This window comes from Lipotes vexillifer, unplaced genomic scaffold (genome assembly GCF_000442215.2).
Source record: "Lipotes vexillifer unplaced genomic scaffold, Lipotes_vexillifer_v1.1 scaffold875, whole genome shotgun sequence".
NCBI lineage: Eukaryota > Metazoa > Chordata > Mammalia > Artiodactyla > Lipotidae > Lipotes > Lipotes vexillifer.
The window spans coordinates 2,078,253-2,096,342 of NW_006792177.1; the positions used below are offsets into that span (position 1 = coordinate 2,078,253).

An 18,090-nucleotide genomic window follows, 5' to 3' on the forward strand; every position below is an offset into this window, starting at 1 on the left:
AAAGAGTGTGGAGGAGGCTCACACTGTGGTTAAGACCCCAAGTTCACTATTCCTTTCACTCACATTTTATTGACAAGAACATGGTCATATGGACACACAGTACAAATGAAGCTGGAAAATGTAGCTACAATTCTATTACTACACAGTGCCAATCAAACTCCCAGAAGATTTTTTAGGTACAAATTGCAAAGGAACTAAAATAGCTAAATCAGTTTTGAAGAAGAAAGTTGAAAGAGTCTCACTACCTAATTTCCAGACTTATTGTAAAGATACCACACTCAGGACAGGGTGGGAGTGGAGAAAAGATAGGCCTATTGATCAATGCAACAGATCAGAGAGGCCAGAAATAGACTTACGTGTGTATGGTCAAATGATTTTGAGAAAGTTACAAAGACAATTGAATAGAGAAAGAATAGTCATTTCAACAAATAGAGCTGGAGGGAATTCCCTGGAGGTCCAGTGGTTAGAACCCCACGCTTTCACTGCCAAGGGCCCGGGTTCAATCCCTAGTCGGGGAACTAAGATCCTGCAAGCCCCATGGCCAAAAAAAAAAAAAAGAAAGAAAAGAAAAATAATTAAAACAAACAAATAGAGCTGGAACAAATGAATATCCAGATGCAAACTGTGAACTTCAATTCACAACTTGCACCCTATACAAAAATTAACTCAAAATGGATCATAGTTCAAATTCTAATCTGTTTAAAACTTATAAAGTTTTGGTGATTACAATAGAGCCACTATAAACATTCACATACAGTTTTTTTTGTGAATACAGATATTCATTTCACTTGGATCACTACCTGTTAATGGGACTGGTGGGTTAAATGGTAATTGTAAGTTTAACTTTACGAGAAACTATAGAACAGTTTTTCAGAGTGAGTGAATGATTTTGTATCCACATCCACAATATATGAGGGTTACAATTGCTCCATATCCCTGTCAGCACCCCCCTTTTTCTTAAGACATTGAAATGGTATCTCACTGTGGCTTTAATTTGCATTTCCCTAATGACTAATGATGTTGAACATCTTTACATGTGTTTATTTGCCATCTATGTATCTTATGTGATATCTGCTTAAATTGTTTAGCCATTTTAAAAGTTGAGTCATTTTCTTATTATTGAGTTTTGAGAGGGCAGTCTTTATATATTCTGTGTATAAGTCCTTTATAAGTTGTGTGATTTGTGAATCTTTTCTCCCAGTCTGTGGCTTGTCTTTGCATTCTCTTAACAGTGTACTATAAAGAGCAGAAGCTCTCTCCTGCTCTCATGACTACGTCCACAGTCCTACAGTCCAGCCTCCCTCTGCCTCTTTCTCTCTCATAAGAACACTGAGATTACATGGAGGGACCGCCCGGATACTCCAGAGCCATTTTCCATCTCAAGATCCTTAACTTCGTTCCATGTGTAAAGTATCTTTTCCCACATAATAGAATTTCATGGGTCACAAGGATTAGACTCAGGGTATCTTTGGCGTAGTACTCTAACAAAGTATGGTAAGAACTTCAGAATGTTCTGTTTTCATATAAAGAAAGCTTTGAAAACTGTCCTGTTCCTGTCCTGTGTACCTGATTGTGGTAAAGTGTTGTCCCCACAATTGTACCTCCTCACACTCCCCAGTCTTGTGGGACGGTCCCATTGCTTCTCACACCCCCTTAGACATTTATTTGCATGGTTAGCTGTCCTTCCCCCAATCTGGTTGGAGGATGGTGACACTGGAATGAAAATGGGGCTGGGGGTCAGTGTACTTGTTCCTTGTACAGGAGCACTTCCTCTGGAGGTACAGCAAGCTCAGGTCAGATCTGGACTCTCTAAGAGGCAGACTTTCCAGGTTCGAAGCCACTCCTGGGACTGAAGCTAACACATGCTCATTGTGTCTTCCAAGGATTCAGTTATTTCATGTATGAAAGACAAAACTTCAAAATTTCTGCAAGGTAATACGACTACACGTTCATGGATAATGTATGAATATTTCTGACAGACAAATTAGTGACATGTCCAATAATCCAGCCATCAGTATTCTTAAAGCAGATGTCTATTCTTTGACTGAAGACTTTTTAAAATATATTTAGTGGGCAAAATTGTTCCAGTTGTACACAACCAAATAGTCATTCCGCTGTAAAAACTATATATTGTCTTAAATATGACGTATCATGAACCAAAATAAATAAATCAATTAATTAAATAAAATGAGCAGAAGTTTTTAATTTTGGTGAATTCCAAATGTATCAAATTTCTTCTTTTATGGATCTTGCTTTTGGTGTCAGAGCTAGGAAACTTTTGTATAACCTGAGGTCCTAAAGAATTTCCCCTATATTTTCTTCAAGAAGTTTTATAATTTTAGGGACTTCCCTGGTGGTCCAGTGATTAAGACTCTGTTCTCCCAATTCAGGGGTCCTGTGTTTAATCCCTGGTCGGGAACTAAGATCCCATGTACCACAACTAAGCCCACATGCCTCAACTACTGAGCCCGGCGTGCTCTAGAGTGTGCATGCCGCAACTAGAGAAGCCGGTGCGCCACAACGAAGACCCAGCACAGCCAAAATAAATAATAATATAAATTTTTAAAAAAATAAGTTTTATAATTTTAGATTTTACATTTAAGCCTATGATCCATTCTTGTAATTGAAGTATAGTTGATTTACAATGTTGTGCTAGTTTTTGGTGTACAACAAAGTGATTCAGTTATACATATATGCGAATATATATATTGTCTTTTTTCTTTTTCTTTTCTATACATTCTTTTTCAGATTCTTTTTCACTATAGTTCATTACAAGATATTGAATATAGTTCCCTGTGCAACAGTAGGTCCTTGTTGTTGACCTATTTTATATATAGTACTGTGTATATTTTAATCCCAAACTCCTAATTTATCCCCCCTCCTTCCCCTTTGGTAAACATAAGATTGCTTTCTATGTGTGTGAGTCTGCTTCTGTTTTGTAAATAAGTTCATTTGTATCATTTTTTTAGATTCCACGTATGTGGTATCAAATGATAGTTGTGTTTGTCTGACTTACTTCACTTAGAGTGATAGTCTCTAGGTACATCCATATTGCTGCAAATGGCATTATTTCATTCTTTCTTATGCCTGAGTAATATTCCATTGTATATGTATATACCACATCTTTTTCATTCATCTGTCGATGGACACTTAGGTTGCTTACATGTCTTGGTGATTGTGAATAGTGCTGCTATGAACATTGGGGTGCGTGTATCTTTTTTCAAATTAGAGGTTTTGTCTTTTCTGGATACATGCCCAGGAGTGGGGTTGCTGGATCATATGGCAACTCTATTTTTAGGGTTTTTTTGGGGTTTTTTTGGGGGGGAGGGGCTGCAGTGGGTCTTCATTGTTGCACGCGGGCTTTCTTTAGTTGCAGCGAGTGTGGGCTACTCTTCATTGCGGTGCACGGGCTTCTCGTTGCGATGGCTTCTCTTGTTTTTGTTTTTTTTTTTTAAGAGATTTTTTAAAAATTAATTTATTTTATTTTTGGCTGTGTTGAGTCTCCGTTGCTGCGCGCGGGCTTTAGCTGCAGTGAGTGGGGGCTACTCTTCGTTGTGGTGTGCAGGCTTCTCATTGTGGTGGCTTCTCTTGTTGCAGAGCAAAGGCTCTAGGAGCACAGGCTTCAGTAGTTGTGGCACGTGGGCTCAGTAATTGTGGCACATGGGCTTAGTTGCTCCACGGCATGTAGGATCTTCCCGGACCAGGGCTGGAACCCATGTCCCCTGCATTGGCAGGCAGATTCTTAACCCCTGCACCACTAGGGAAGTCCCGCAATGGCTGTAGGCACGCGGGGTTCAGTAGTTGTGGCACTCGGGATTCAGCAGTTGTGGCTTGTAGGGTCTAGAGCGCAAGCTCAGTAGTTGTGGCTCACGGGCTTAGTTGCTCCGCGGCATGTGGGATCTTCCCGGACCAGGACTAGAACCCATTTCTCCTGCACTTGTAGGCGTATTCTTAACCACTGCGCCACCCAGGAAGCCCTATTTTTAGTTTTTTAAGGAATCTCCATACTGTTCTCCATAGTGGCTGCACCAATTTATTTATTTATTTTTATTTTATTTTATTATTATTATTTTTTTAACATCTTTATTGGGGTATAATTGCTTTACAATGGTGTGTTAGTTTCTCCTTTATAACAGAGTGAATCAGTTATACATATACATATGTTCCCATATCTCTTCCCTCTTTGTCTCCCTCCCTCCCACCCTCCTTATCCCACCCCTTTTGATGATGGCCATTCTGACTGGTGTGAGATGATATCTCATTGTAGTTTTGATTTGCATTTCTCTAATGATTAATGATGTTGAGCATTCTTTCATGTGTTTGTTGGCAGTCTGTATATCTTCTTTGGAGAAATGTCTATTTAGGTCTTCTGCCCATTTTTGGATTGGGTTGTTTATTTTTTTGTTATTGAGCTGCATGAGCTGCCTGTAAATTTTAGAGATTAATCCTTTGTCAGTTGATTCATTTGCAAATATTTTCTCCCATTCTGAGGGCTGTCTTTTGGTCTTGTTTATGGTTTCCTTTGCTGTGCAAAAGCTTTGAAGTTTCATTAGGTCCCATTTGTTTATTTTTGTTTTTATCTCCATTACTCTAGGAGATGGGTCAAGAAGGATCTTGCTGTGATTTATGTCATAGAGTGTTCTGCCTATGTTTTCCTCTAAGAGTTTGATAGTTTCTGGCCTTACATTTAGGTCTTTAATCCATTTTGAGCTTATTTTTGTGTATGGTGTTAGGGAGTGATCTAATCTCATACTTTTACATGTACCTGTCCAGTTTTCCCAGCACCACTTATTGAAGGGGCTGTCCTTTCTCCACTGTATATTCCTGCCACCTTTATCAAAGATAAGGTGACCATATGTGCATGGGTTTATCTCTGGGCTTTCTATCCTATTCCATTGATCTATCTTTCTGTTTTTGTGCCAGTACCATACTGTCTTGATTACTGTAGCTTTGTAGTATAGTCTGAAGTCAGGCAGCCTGATTCCTCCAGCTCCATTTTTTGTTCTCAAGATTGCTTTGGCTATTCGGGGTCTTTTGTGTTTCCATACAAATTGTGAAATTTTTTGTTCTAGTTCTGTGAAAAATGCCAGTGGTAGTTTGATAGGGATTGCATTGAATCTATAGATTGCTTTGGGGAGTAGAGTCATTTTCACAATGTTGATTCTTCCAATCCAAGAACATGGTATATCTCTCCATCTGTTTGTATCATCTTTAATTTCTTTCATCAGTGTCTTATAATTTTCTGCATACAGGTCTTTTGTCTCCTTAGGTAGGTTTATTCCTAGATATTTTATTCTTTTTGTTGCAATGGTAAATGGGAGTGTTTTCTTGATTTCACTTTCAGATTTTTCATCGTTAGTATATAGGAATGCCAGAGATTTCTGTGCATTAATTTTGTATCCTGCTACTTTACCAAATTCATTGATTAGCTCTAGTAGTTTTCTGGTAGCATCTTTAGGATTCTCTATGTATAGTATCATGTCATCTGCAAACAGTGACAGCTTTACTTCTTCTTTTCCGATTTGGATTCCTTTTATTTCCTTTTCTTCTCTGATTGCTGTGGCTAAAACTTCCAAAACTATGTTGAATAAGAGTGGTGAGAGTGGGCAACCTTGTCTTGTTCCTGACCTTAGTGGAAATGCTTTCAGTTTTTCGCCATTGAGGATGATGTTGGCTGTGGGCTTGTCATATACGGCCTTTATTATATTGAGGAAAGTTCCCTCTACACCTACTTTCTGCAGGGTTTTTATCATAAATGGGTGTTGAATTTTGTCAAAAGCTTTCTCTGCATCTATTGAGATGATCATATGGTTTTTCTCCTTCAATTTGTTAATATGGTTAATCACATTGATAGATTTGCGTATATTGAAGAATCCTTGCATTCCTGGAATAAACCCCACTTGATCATGGTGTATGATCCTTTTAATGTGCTGTTGGATTCTGTTTGCTAGTATTTTGTTGAGGATTTTTGCATCTATGTTCATCAGTGATATTGGCCTGTAGTTTTCTTTCTTTGTGACATCCTTGTCTGGTTTTGGTATCAGGGTGATGGTGGCCTCGTAGAATGAGTTTGGGAGTGTTCCTCCCTCTGCTATATTTTGGAAGAGTTTGAGAAGGATAGGTGTTAGCTCTTCTCTAAATGTTTGATAGAATTCGCCTGTGAAGCCATCTGGTCCTGGGCTTTTGTTTGTTGGAAGATTTTTAATCACAGTTTCAATTTCAGTGTTTGTGATTGGTCTGTTCATATTTTCTATTTCTTCCTGATTCAGTCTTGGGAGTTTGGGCTGCACCAATTTATATTCCCACCCACAGTGTAGGAGGGTTCCCTTTTCTCCACACCCTCTCCAGCATTTATTATTTGTAGGCCTTTTGATGATGGCCATTCTGACTGGTGTGAGGTGATACCTCATTGTAGTTTTGATTTGCATGTCTGTAATAATTAGCGACATTGAGCATATGATCCTTTTTTAAAAACCAAGCTGCCTCTTCCCACCGCCCTCTCTCTGGATGGGTTACTAAATTCCTATTAGGTCTGGTCCTGCCCCAGGTCTTCCCAGACCTGGGGACTGGTCCTGAGTGTGCCACACTAGGTTAGAGGCGGGAGGCCATGGCAGGGAGAGAAGCCATTGTGGGCCCTGCCCCGGCCAGACTTAATCATGCTGGACACTGAGCTGGGTCAGGATGATGGCAGAGCAGAGCTCTAAGACCAGAAGAGAGCTTGCCGCTGACTGAGACTGAGTCACCAGGCTCCGCCCCAAGGCAGGGTGTTGGGGTCAGGGCTCAGAGTGACTTCTCTCTGCCTGGCCTCCCTCCTGGCCTCCAAGTGTGGGAGGATTCCAGAGGAGATGCAGCCCCTGTGGTCCCAAGACCTGGAGCAAGAAATCCTGAGAGGATGCAGAGAAGAGAGGGGGTAGAGAGAGAAGGATGGGAGGTAACGGAGGGGAAAGTTGGGGCAGAAGAGGCAAGGAAGGGATGAAGAGGGATAAGGAGAGAAGCAAGAGGAACGAGAGGTCGGGGGTGGGGGTGGGAGCGTGGACAGGGGAAAAGAGACCAGTGAGGGGAGGGGCTTCCCTGATGGCGCAGTGGTTGAGAGTCCGCCTGCCGATGCAGGGGACACGGGTTCATGCCCCGGTCTGGGAAGATCCCACATGCCGCGGAGTGGCTGGGCCCGTGAGCCATGGCCGCTGGGCCTGCGCGCCCGGAGCCTGTGCTCCGCAACGGGAGAGGCCACAACAGTGAGAGGCCCGCGTACCGCAAAAAAAAGAAAGTAAGAGAGACCAGTGAGGGGAAAGGGGATAAAGGGGCAGATGGGATAGAGGGGACAAAGAGGGACAGAGGGACATAGAAGAGGATCTGCCAAATGCTAGCAGACTTCTACCCTGAAGCTGCATAGTCAAGGCTGGAAGGTCCTAATGTGAGTGTGTGTGGAGTGTGTGTGTGTGTGTGTGTGTGTGTGTGTGTGTACATGTGCCTGTCTATGGTCCAGTCAGCTGGGTCTGCATTTCTCTGGGTGTGTCTGTGCTTCCAAATGTGTATCTCAGGGTCTGTATCTCTGACTGTGGTCAAAGATCACCGGGCATATCCCAAACAATTTTTTTCTTGTCTGTTTGCCTGGCTGTGTGTGTGGTTGGTGTGGCTGTTTTGGCGGGGAGGGGGTATGTACCTAGGGTTTCCGTGGGCTCTGTCTCTCATGCTGGCTGAGTGGCCCGAATGGCGATACTTAGTCTCCTCCTGGACCGACAATACCTGGCCCCCCTCTCTGCTGGGTCTGGGGTGATGTTGTCCCCTCCACACGGGCACATAAAGCACAGCCTTGGATGAGATAGGCTGGGAATTCCTGAAGCTGTTTGTGCCTCAGCCTCCCAGTATGTAAACGGGGACGCGCACTGCGGTCACCCTTGGTGCATCCCCTTGCCTCTCTCTCTCACTCTTCTCTCCGTGACTCTCAATGTTTCTCTCTCTCTCTCTCCATCGTTCTGCTATCCCTCTGTCTCTTGCTATCTTGTCCACCTATGTCTTTCCCCCTCTCTGCCATTATTTCCATCCTTCTGCCAGATCCCCAACCCAGCCTCTCCACGGCCCGGACAGTTGCCCTTCCCCTCCCCGCCCCCAGGTCGCCCTGTCAGTAGTTCTATCTAGAATCGTGCTGGCCCAAGATCGCTTCCCGACAGGATCTGTCCCTTTTCTGGGGTGGATCTGCCCACGACTTAGGGTCCGGCAACTTGTCCCCCACCCTCCTGTCCTCTCCCCTCTCCACCCCCAGAGACGGAGACGCACGCTAGCCAATGCCTTTAAGACCGTTTATTTTTCGTGCTGCGAGGGCGGGGGGTGTGGTGGGGGCGCCTCAGTAGACGCCGGACTGGGCAGGCTCAGCGGGCTCCGGCGCCCCCGCCAGCTGCACCAGTCGCAGCAGCAAGGCCCCGCTCGGCCCGTCCAGCAGGGTCGCGTTGCTCAGGTCGCTGGCCCGGGCGCGTCGAGGGAAGCTGGCGCCCTCCCGGCACTCGGGCTCCATCATGCAGCTCTCTGCGGGCAGCATGGGCTGAGCGCGCGGCGCGGGGGCGCAACAAGGTGCCCAGGCCCCGCCCCCGCCAGACCCAGGTTGGCCCGCATGGAGAGACGCCGGGTCAGGGCCCGCCACGGCCCGCCCCGCCTGGTCCCGGTGTCCCGGTCCCGCCCCGGCCCCAGCCTGACTCACCCGGATTGCAGCAGATGCCGGCGGCGGCGCAGCGGCCCCCGCTCCCGCACGGCTTCTGGCCCGACTGGCAGGGCGACGGCAGGTAGCTCTCCTCCTGGCAGCGCAGCGCCTCGGCCGTGCCCACGAGGCAGCCCAGCTCGTCCCCGCAGCAGATGCTGGGCCCGAAGCAGCGGCCTTTGCCCCCGGGGCCGCAGGGGAGACACTGGCGGGAGGGCGGCGGTGAGCCGGGGGCGGGGAGGGGCCCGGGCCCGGGAGGGAGAGCCTGCGGGGCGGGGGCCTGAGCCGGGTGGTGGAGGACAGGGCAGAGGAGCGCCGGAGGTTCGGGGTCTCCCTGGCGCTCTTTGGGCCCCAGAAGCGGTGGAAGGAGGGGACTCAAAAGCTACTCGGCTGCCTTGGTTTTCAGGTGACTAAGGAACAGCTTTCAGTGACAGCCCTCAGCATCCTCCCTCTTCGTTGAGGGAGGGGTCCCTCATGGGCTGCATGGGAGAGACCTTCCTTCTCACCTTTGGGGCCTCCTGGTGTGCACCCCTCTCTCAGCTGCCCACTACCCTCCCCTTAATGCAGACCTTCCTCTGCCTGCCTTGCTCCAGCTCCATCTCTAGCATGCACCCCCTCTCCACACCCACTCCACCCCATGCAGGGAGGGCCCCTGCCCCGCTCCAGAATACACTCAGGCCCTTCTTCACATGTCCTGTTCCCTCTCTGGCCTTACCCTGCCCCTCAAGCCAGTGGGCCTCACTGGGGCCCTGACCTCTGCTCACTCACCTATGGACTGACCCTGTGGGTGGCAGGGACATGAGCCCTAGAGGAGGGCATGAGGCACCTAGGTGACTCCAGCTTCCAAAGCTGCCAAGCAGAGGGAGGGGTTGTTTGTGGGGGCTGTCCACCTACCCACCCTAATTTGTTCAGCAGCTCAAAACTGGCCACCTGTGGCCTTGACAGAATTGAGCATGGTTATTGGATTTCCTTTAGCTCTGCTGAAGGTGGAATAAGAGGGAATCACTGGACATGCAGCATGAAAGAATTGGGCTAGGTACCCAGCAGAACTTCCTTACAGGATACTTGGGTGGCACCTCCCGCTCAGGCAAGCTCAGGGCAATGGCCAGCTTCTGGGGGATGAGGGGCTGGGGCCCATGGCTAGGAGAGGCCAGGAGTTGAACAGGGAAGGCCTCAAATGCTGGAGAAGACAGAGACTCCAAAGCTCCAGCTAGTCCTGGAGGAGAGGCCGCCATGGGCACAGAGGAGGTCTTGCCATCCAGTTCTCCCTGACCCAGCACCGAGTCCAGTTACTGGGGAAACCTCTCTTTCCTGCATCCCTTCTCTGGATGGAGACAGCGTTCAGGAAGTCCTACAGCCTGTCCTAGCCCGCCCGACAGCCTGGTCCCCTCTGTTTGCCCATGCCAAGCCTCCCTTCTTCTATTGGGCACTTCCCCTAAAGCCTGCCTCCCCCAAGACTTCCTATCCTAGCCCCTGCACTGTGATGCCATCCCTGGGCCTCTGCCCCGGCCCAGTAGCCCTAGATGGGCCACGGTCATACCTGTCTCAGCTCCAGGTCGGACATGGCCCTCTTGCCGCCCCTTGGGCAGTTCTGGAAGTAGCAAGCGGAGGTGAAGGCCAGCAGGCCGAGGAAGCAGGCAGGCAGTGTGGCATCAGGCATCCTGGCACAGGTGGGCACAGTCTGCAGTGCTGCTCTGTGGACTGTGCTGTGCTGCCTTCGCTGGCTGCCTATTTATGTCTGCAGGTGTTCCCTCTGAGGTGACGTGGCCACCACCCTCCTCCCCAGTGGCTCCCCAGGAGCCCATGGCCGCCAGGTCCCAGTCGTCAGCAGTGATTCAGGCATCTGGGGACGCACGTGGGCCTGTGCAGGGGATGGTGGGGGAGGGGTGCCAACCTCTGGGCTGTCATTGGCAGCGGTGTGGCTGCGGTGTGACAGGAGCTGCTGTGACTGTAACTGTGACTCTCTGGACTCAGGGAGAGAGACAGACGTGGAGGGGGGGTGGTCACCTGGAGACTGTCTCCAAGCTTTCTGGTGCCCAGAAAAGGCTGGGGGTCAACAGGCCCTGTCCCCCGACACAGACCCCAGAGAAGGGGGCAGGGGGGACCCGAGGGCCTGCTGTGTAAGGAGCAGGTCAGGTCCCAGCCCAGGAGTGATGAGCAGGGGACAGTCGGTATGCAGGGCCCCATCAGGAGCATTAGTCCTGTGAGAGGACAAGTGACCAAGAACGGCACACACTCGAGGTGGTACAGACAGAGAGGCCTTTGTACCAGCTGCACTAGGAGAGAAAGTGCTGCCTGCAGCCCCGTGTAATAGAGGCAAGAGACCAACATGGGATCAGGGGGTCATTCCCACTTGGTGGGTGGGGCAGGTTCCCGGGGGGAGCTGGGGATGCTCCCACCGCCCCACACACACCCACAACAGGGTCAAAGACTCAGGGACTGGGGACCTTGGGGACAGCTTCTTGGCATGTCCCCATCACTCCCCTTCCAGGCAGGAGCATGGGGTAAGGGGAGCATCTATGGGGGAATGAGGAAATCCTGACCCAGTAAGGTTCAAAGGTTGGGGGGTAAACTGACAGCCAGTTTGCCCCAATTCCTACGCTGACCAGGACACTAGTTTGTGGGGACCGGTGCAGGTACCAGCTCAGGCCTGGAGCCTCAGGGGGCTTTGAGGCTCAGGGAGGGCCAGAGCCACAGCCAAATGGGCCCAGCCTGAGAAGCAGCCTTTGGTTTATGACCCCAGGCTGGTAGGTTTAAGGGATGGAAGTCTCCCTCCCTCGGCTCCTTGAGTGGCCCTCTGGTCCTTGAATCCAAGCTAGCCACCCTGCACCTCTCAGGCTCTGCACAGCCCCCAGCTCACCCAGCCCCCAAACTCTCGGCCTCCTCTCCAGAGTGCTGCCAGGAAGCCCCAGCTGCTTCCTGTCAACCAAGTGCAGTGCAGGGTCCCAGGTCCCAGAGATGGGGGGCTGTGAGGATGCTGGAGCCCAGCAGCCTGTTGAAATCTGGCCTCTGTTCCTCAAAACATCATGACTCGGGTAGATCACTTGACCTCTCTGTGCCTCATTTTTCTCCAGTGTGAAGTGGGGAAGATACTTGCACCCACATCACCAGGTTGTCATGAGAACTGAGATAATGTAATGCAGGAGAGATTTGGAAAAGTGCCTGCACCATTGTAAAGTTAATTAATAGTATTGTAGTATTATTAATGCCATTATTCTTAATAAGACCTTAAGAGAGTTCTTCCAGAGAGAGTAGCTTCCTGAGTTAATGCAGGATAAACTTTTTCATGGCCTAGAAATAAACTTGGTCTGGACATTGCCCTCCTGAGACTCTGCGTTGTGGGGCAGACTGAGAGGGGCGGCCAGAGGCCTGGCTTAGGCCAGCTGTGCCTTGGCCCAGCACCTTGCCCTCTCTTCATTTTTGGTCTGAGTTACCAACTGAAAACTGAAGGAGCTACAGGATATAAAGGGCTCAAGCTCTGGTACAAGCTGTGTCCTGACTAGCCGTGTCTACCTGAATCACCATTCTAAGACTTGCCTCCCATACCAGGGCCCTTTGAAGATCCCAAATCCCACCTCCACACAGATACCAGAGGGCCTGCTTCTCCCAATACCACCTTCTTGGAACCCACACTGGCTGGAAAAAGTCCCGTTACTGTGCTGACTGGCTGCATTTCCACTATAACACCTCACAGGTCACATGGACCCTGCGGACACCCCCACCCCTTCTTCACTTCCCTTATATGTTCTCTTTCCAAAACTACTTTTTCACACCTTTGCCACCCTTACATCTTCTACAACCTAGCTTATGATCTTGATTCAGTGTCACTTAGAAAGAGAGGATTAACTCTTTTACCAGTCCTTCCCCACCACCCCTCACAGTACCCTCCCACACCATTTTCTTGATATAATAATGTCATAATGGTTAGGTCACTATTACGAGTTAGACTACAAGCTAAACCTCCAAGCTAGACCATATGGTATATTATGATGACCTTTCCATCGCTGAACAACTTTTTGTGTTCCCTGGAGTTAGTGATCACCTTTGTTTTTCATTGTTGTCCAACTGCCATTTTTATCCAGAAATCAACATTTACTCTTCAACTCACTCCACTCAGGCTTCTGCCCAAACCTGTTCACTGAAACTCCTGTTATCAAGGTCATAAACTACCTCTGTATTACCAAATTTAGTGGTCATGTCCATGTCCTCATTTTACATTATCCCTTAGTAGCATTCAACATGGTTGAGCAGTTGTCTTTTTTTTTTTTGCCATATCTTGTGGCTTGCAGGATCTCAGTTCCTCAACCAGGGATTGAACCTGGGCCCCAGCAGTGAAATTGCCGAGTCCTAACCACTGGACAGCTAGAGAATTCTGCACTTGTCCTCTTTAAATATATGCTTTTAAAATCACCACACTGGGGCTCCCCTGGTGGCACAGTGGTTGGGAGTCCACCTGCCGATGCAGGGGATGTGAGTTCGTGCCCCGGTCCGGGAGGATCCCACATGCTGCGTAGCAGCTGGGCACGTGAGCCGTGGCTGTTGGGTCTGTGCGTCTGGAGCCTGTGCTCCGCAGCGGGAGAGGACACAACAGTGAGAGGCCCACATACTGCAAAAAATAAATAAATAAATAGATAAATAAATAAATAAATAGCACACACAAAAAAAAAATCCACCACACTGGATGTTCTTTCTCAGTCTCCTTTTCTGGCTCTACCTCTTTGACCTTGACTTCTAAATGTTGGAGTATCCCAGGACTCAGTCCTGTGTCCCTTCTCTTCTCTTCTTAGGTGATTGCTTCTAACCCCATAATTTTATATACTTTCTACAAACTAATGGTTCTCAAATTCATACCTCCATCTTGGGCCTCTCCCCCAAGTGCCCAATGACAACTCCCCTTGGATATTCAATAGGCCTTTCCAACTTAACATGATCAACTCCTGATTCTTAGCTGCTCCCCTTTTCTCTCCCAGGGTTCTCCAGCCCTGCAATCATACCACCATCCAGCCAGCTGGTCGTCTCAGAACCTGGGACTCACCCTGATCCATTGCTTCCCCTCACTTTTTGTTAGTCCTACCTCTAAAATCTATATCAAACTATCTGCTTCTTTCCATCCCTGCTTTGGAATTTCAGAGCCTGCTGTCTCCTTGTCCTAAAAAGCCTACCCTCACCTATCCCTGGGGTTCACCTTGTTGCTTTAAAGTGTCATCTCCCAAGAGGAGCCTTCCCTGAGCACCCACGTGGAGCATACCTCACACCTAGCTCAGTTATTTTCTAAGTTGGGTCTATGTTGATGGGGTTAATAGCACCTACTACAACTTGCAGTTCATTTGTTTATTATTATTATTTTGTATGTATGGCTGCACCCCCTCTAGAATAAAAGCCTCAGGGCAGAAAGGACTCCATCCTTTGTGTTCCGTACTGTAACCCCACTCCTGGTACAGTGCTTTCCACACAGTGAGTTTTCAATAAATTATGGAAAGGAGGAAGGGAGAGAGGGGAGCCCTGGGTACCAGCCTCAGCTCTCCAGGGAGTTACTGTGTGACCTTGAGCGAGTCACACCTGTTCCCAAGGTTGCTTGATGTACTGACCCCATGTCCTATCTCACTGAGGTCTTAAGGGAATCAGATCTGAAGGTGCTATAAGGGGTTAGAATTTTCAGAAATCTTTACATAACAAAGAGTTGCAAGCCTCCAGATTAAACTCCAAATCTCAGAATGTTCTTTAAGTACTTCCTTACCCTTTGACCCTCTTTTCTGAGAACAGGTAACAACTGCCCCCCACTCCTGTTTCTTATTCCTTTTTTCTCAGGGTCAACCCAGTGCTTGTACTATAATGACATCTCTGCTACCCTCCGAAGCGGGTGGCCTCATTCTCAAACAGGTCTGCTAGCATCTCATCTCATCTGCTTCCTATTAGTCTGACTCAAGGACCTTCAGCAGTGTGGTCACACAAATGCTCTGTGAACTATGCAGAGGAACGAAAGTGAGCAAACATTGTGAGAGCCCAAGAACTGCTGACTGAATGAATCGAAGAGGGCGCGTTGAGCAGGGGCAACAAACATAAGAAAAATGCTGGGCCTTAGCATGAAACTGCCTTGGGTCTGCACCAGCAGTAAGGAAAAAATAAAAATAAAAAAAGCTTTCCCTTCTTCATCAGATGGGAGGGAGCTGAATGTGAATATGAGATCTCTGAAGAGGGTTACATTAAGCTTAAAAGAAATCAGAAATGAGAGGTCATCATAAAAAGTCTTATCTGCAAAAATAACCTAAGTAAAAAGCAACATAACCTAGGAAAAAATATTTTTGACAGGCTTTTTTCTGTATTAAAAGCCTGGACAGCAGCCAGGTGGGTGGATTCACATCTGGGGACTGTGGGCTCCAGCTCCAGGGCCCACGGGGCCGGCCTGACACCCGCTGGGGACAAAGGCTTCTGCTCCGGGGGCGATCGAGGTGGCCCCCTTTGGTCGGCTGGGAAGAGCCAGCGGAGGGCCACATGCGCTTCTCTCACGCTTCAGCCAGACGACTGGCCAGAAATGCCGCGGGCCGAGGGGAACAGAAGCGCACTCAGGAAGCTTCGTGGGCCTCGGGAACCCGACGGGGTCGAGCACAAAGCGGGCGGCGCTGCCGGGGCGCACGGCCCGCGGCTGGTGCTCCCAGGAGGAATTTCGCTGCGCCATCTGACGCCCTGGCCCAGCCCAGCCCGGCCCGGCCCCAGCCCCGCGCTCCCGGCAGAGAAAAGCGCGCAGGGCGGCCACGCGGGACGCGGGCAGCGGGGCAACGGCACAGGGCAGGTGCCCCCCTCCGGAACACCTTCGGTGCCTGTAGTTTGGAGAGTGAAGGCTGAGTGGGGAGCTCCGGGAAGAGGGGGCAGGGAGGGCGCAGCTGGCAGGATAAAGAACTTGTGCTGCAAAGGTGCGAAGGAAGAGGATCTAAGCATGGGGGCGGGGGGGCGGGACATAACACAGGAGGAACAGGCCTGTTGAACCCCGGACAACAACAGAGACTTCCACAGCCCTGAGTACCTGGCAGTACTGTTCTCAGCCTTTTACAAACCTTTCTTCCTTGAATCCGCATAAAACCCTAGGAAGGAGGAAGTCATTTTTATCTCCATTTGTAGACAGGAAACTGGGGGACCGAGGAGTTGCCCCAGGAGGCCCAGGTAATAAACAGCAGACCTGGGATTGAAACACAGGCCCCAGAGTCTGTGCTCTTTACCACTCCATTGCCTGGAAACCCACTAACAGTGACTAAACCACCAGGACATTTATAACTTATTTAGAATTCAGGGTTGGAGGTTGATGGTCCTATGCTTGGCCTGGGGTCCAGGGATGTCACCTGGGAATTCCTACTGCCTCTGGCGCCTTCTTCATGTCTGGGTGTCCCTCCTCATGGCAAGGGAGGCAGTCACAAAATGGGTGCCCTCCTCCGAGCCTCTCCTTTCTCAGGGAGGAGAAACTTATCTGTCCATCTTCTACACTAAACAGGGAAAATGCCTAAACAGGGGTGATGGGGAACAGCTAACATTTACTGCAGGCTGACAGTGTGTTCCCAGCACTACACTATAGGCTGTGTAACAATGTCAGAAGATACGTTTATCACCATTTTATTGATGTGGAAACTGAGGCTTAAAAGGGTTAAGCAACTTCCTGAAGTGCCACAGCCAGCAAGGAGCAGGGCCAGGACCCCAACACCAGAGCACCTTGAGGGAGAGGGGTCCCCACCCCTGCGCCTTTCAAGGCTCTGATGGGTTATCCCAGGTTGTGATTTGCTGTTTTTTTGGGAAGACAGAACTCCAGGAGCTCCTACAAATCATGTCCTAAATGTGTTAATCTGATGCTACCCTAACTTGCTTCAGAATAACATGAGAGGGGTGAATTGGGTGAGGGTAAGTAAAGAAGAAATAAGACCAGCCATGAGTTGAGAGTTGTTGAAACTGGGTGATGGATACATGAGAGTTGATTATACTAATCTGTATTTTTGTATGTGTGTGGAATTTTCCATAATAAAATTTTTTTTTAAGTATCAGCTCCACCTTTTTTAGGACCTGGGGTAAAATATGACTAAATATATAAAAGTTGTAAGTCAAGCTAACAAAATGTAAAATGAAACGTGTTCTGTCCTCCTACCTTGAAAAATATATGTTCATGATGACCAGAAGTCCATGTTCAGATTTGGAGGTCTGCAGCAGAACTTGGCAGCCTAGGGGGCTGGTCTCTCCCTACAGCTTTGTTCTGTCCCACATCCCAGGGACAGGCACACAGGTGGACATTCCAGGCTCTGCCTGTGCACCTCACAAATTGCCTCCCCTTCCTGCCACATAGGCACATTTGCACAGCTGAGGGGCAGTCCACCTGGGCCACAGACCCATGGAAGAGGACTCTTCCAGCCATAGAGACAGTCATGGGAAAGTTAGGCAGCAAGTTCCAGGCCACAACTCTCAGTGCACAGATTCTGTGTGGGCATGTCCCCTGGTCTCACACTGAGGAGAGCCAGAGAAGGCCCTCTAAGGGCTTCTCTTGCCTGGGTCTTAGACATTAATGGTCCTTGAGTCTGCCAGAGCCCTGCCTTCAGTAGGCACATGGCTCCAACGACTCAGCTGCTTCCTCCTCACCTGTCATAGGACACCAGGGTCCAAACCAGAGTGTAAAGACCCATTTCACTGCCTTCTGCCCCTTCCTGAAGAATCCTACCTGCCCCTCACGTTCTTGAGAGTCATATGTCCATTGCTTAAAGCTCCCTCAGTCTGTAGCCAATGGAGAAAGGGTAGTGCCTTAAAAGAAAATCAGGATGCTATTATGAAGAGTCAGCGATGCCTCCCCACAAAATCCACTGAGATCAGTCCCAGAGTCCCATCTTCCTTGCTCCCATCCCTGACCTCAGCAGACTTGACTCTCCTTGCAGGTTGATGTAGTACTGTACCTAGACATCACTTAATCATGTGTTTCCCCGTCTCCCTGCCCCACTAGACAGTGTTTCTTTCATCTTTGTGTCCCCAGGACCCTGCATCAGGCCCCTCACTGGCTCTTTAGTAAATGGCCAAGTCAGTGTGCTGGCCAGCCCAGGAGCATTAGGGTCCTCTGTCTGTGCTGGCTGCCCACGGTCAGGTACAAAATATTAGCAAAGGAATATTTTCAGGATTTCCCCTCCCCTCTCTGCTAAGAGGATTCTGGTTTTGAGCTCCCAGGTTCTCCCCCTCCTTCCCCAGCCCCCTCTGCAACAATTGTCTAAGATTTTGTGGTTGTTCCAGTTACTACTGCTGTGTAACAAACCACCCACAATGCAGTGCTCTAGACAACCGCCATTTCTTTATGCTCATGGATTCTGAAGGTCGGGAGTCCCAACAGGGCACAGCAAGGACACCTTTTCTCTGCCCCACAATGTGTGGCGTCCCTGCTGGAA

At 48.9% G+C, this 18,090-nt stretch overlaps 1 protein-coding gene across 1 annotated transcript; it reads right to left on the reverse strand.

The window, feature by feature from the left end:
• Positions 1–8,344: 8,344 nt before the first annotated feature.
• AVP (arginine vasopressin) lies at positions 8,345–10,352 on the reverse strand. The gene is made up of 3 exons (XM_007465399.1): positions 10,233–10,352; positions 8,696–8,897; positions 8,345–8,523 (listed from the first exon to the last, which is right to left on the reverse strand). Exons 1-3 carry the CDS (start codon positions 10,350–10,352, stop codon positions 8,345–8,347), a joined length of 501 nt encoding a protein of 166 aa, XP_007465461.1.
• Positions 10,353–18,090: the final 7,738 nt, after the last annotated feature.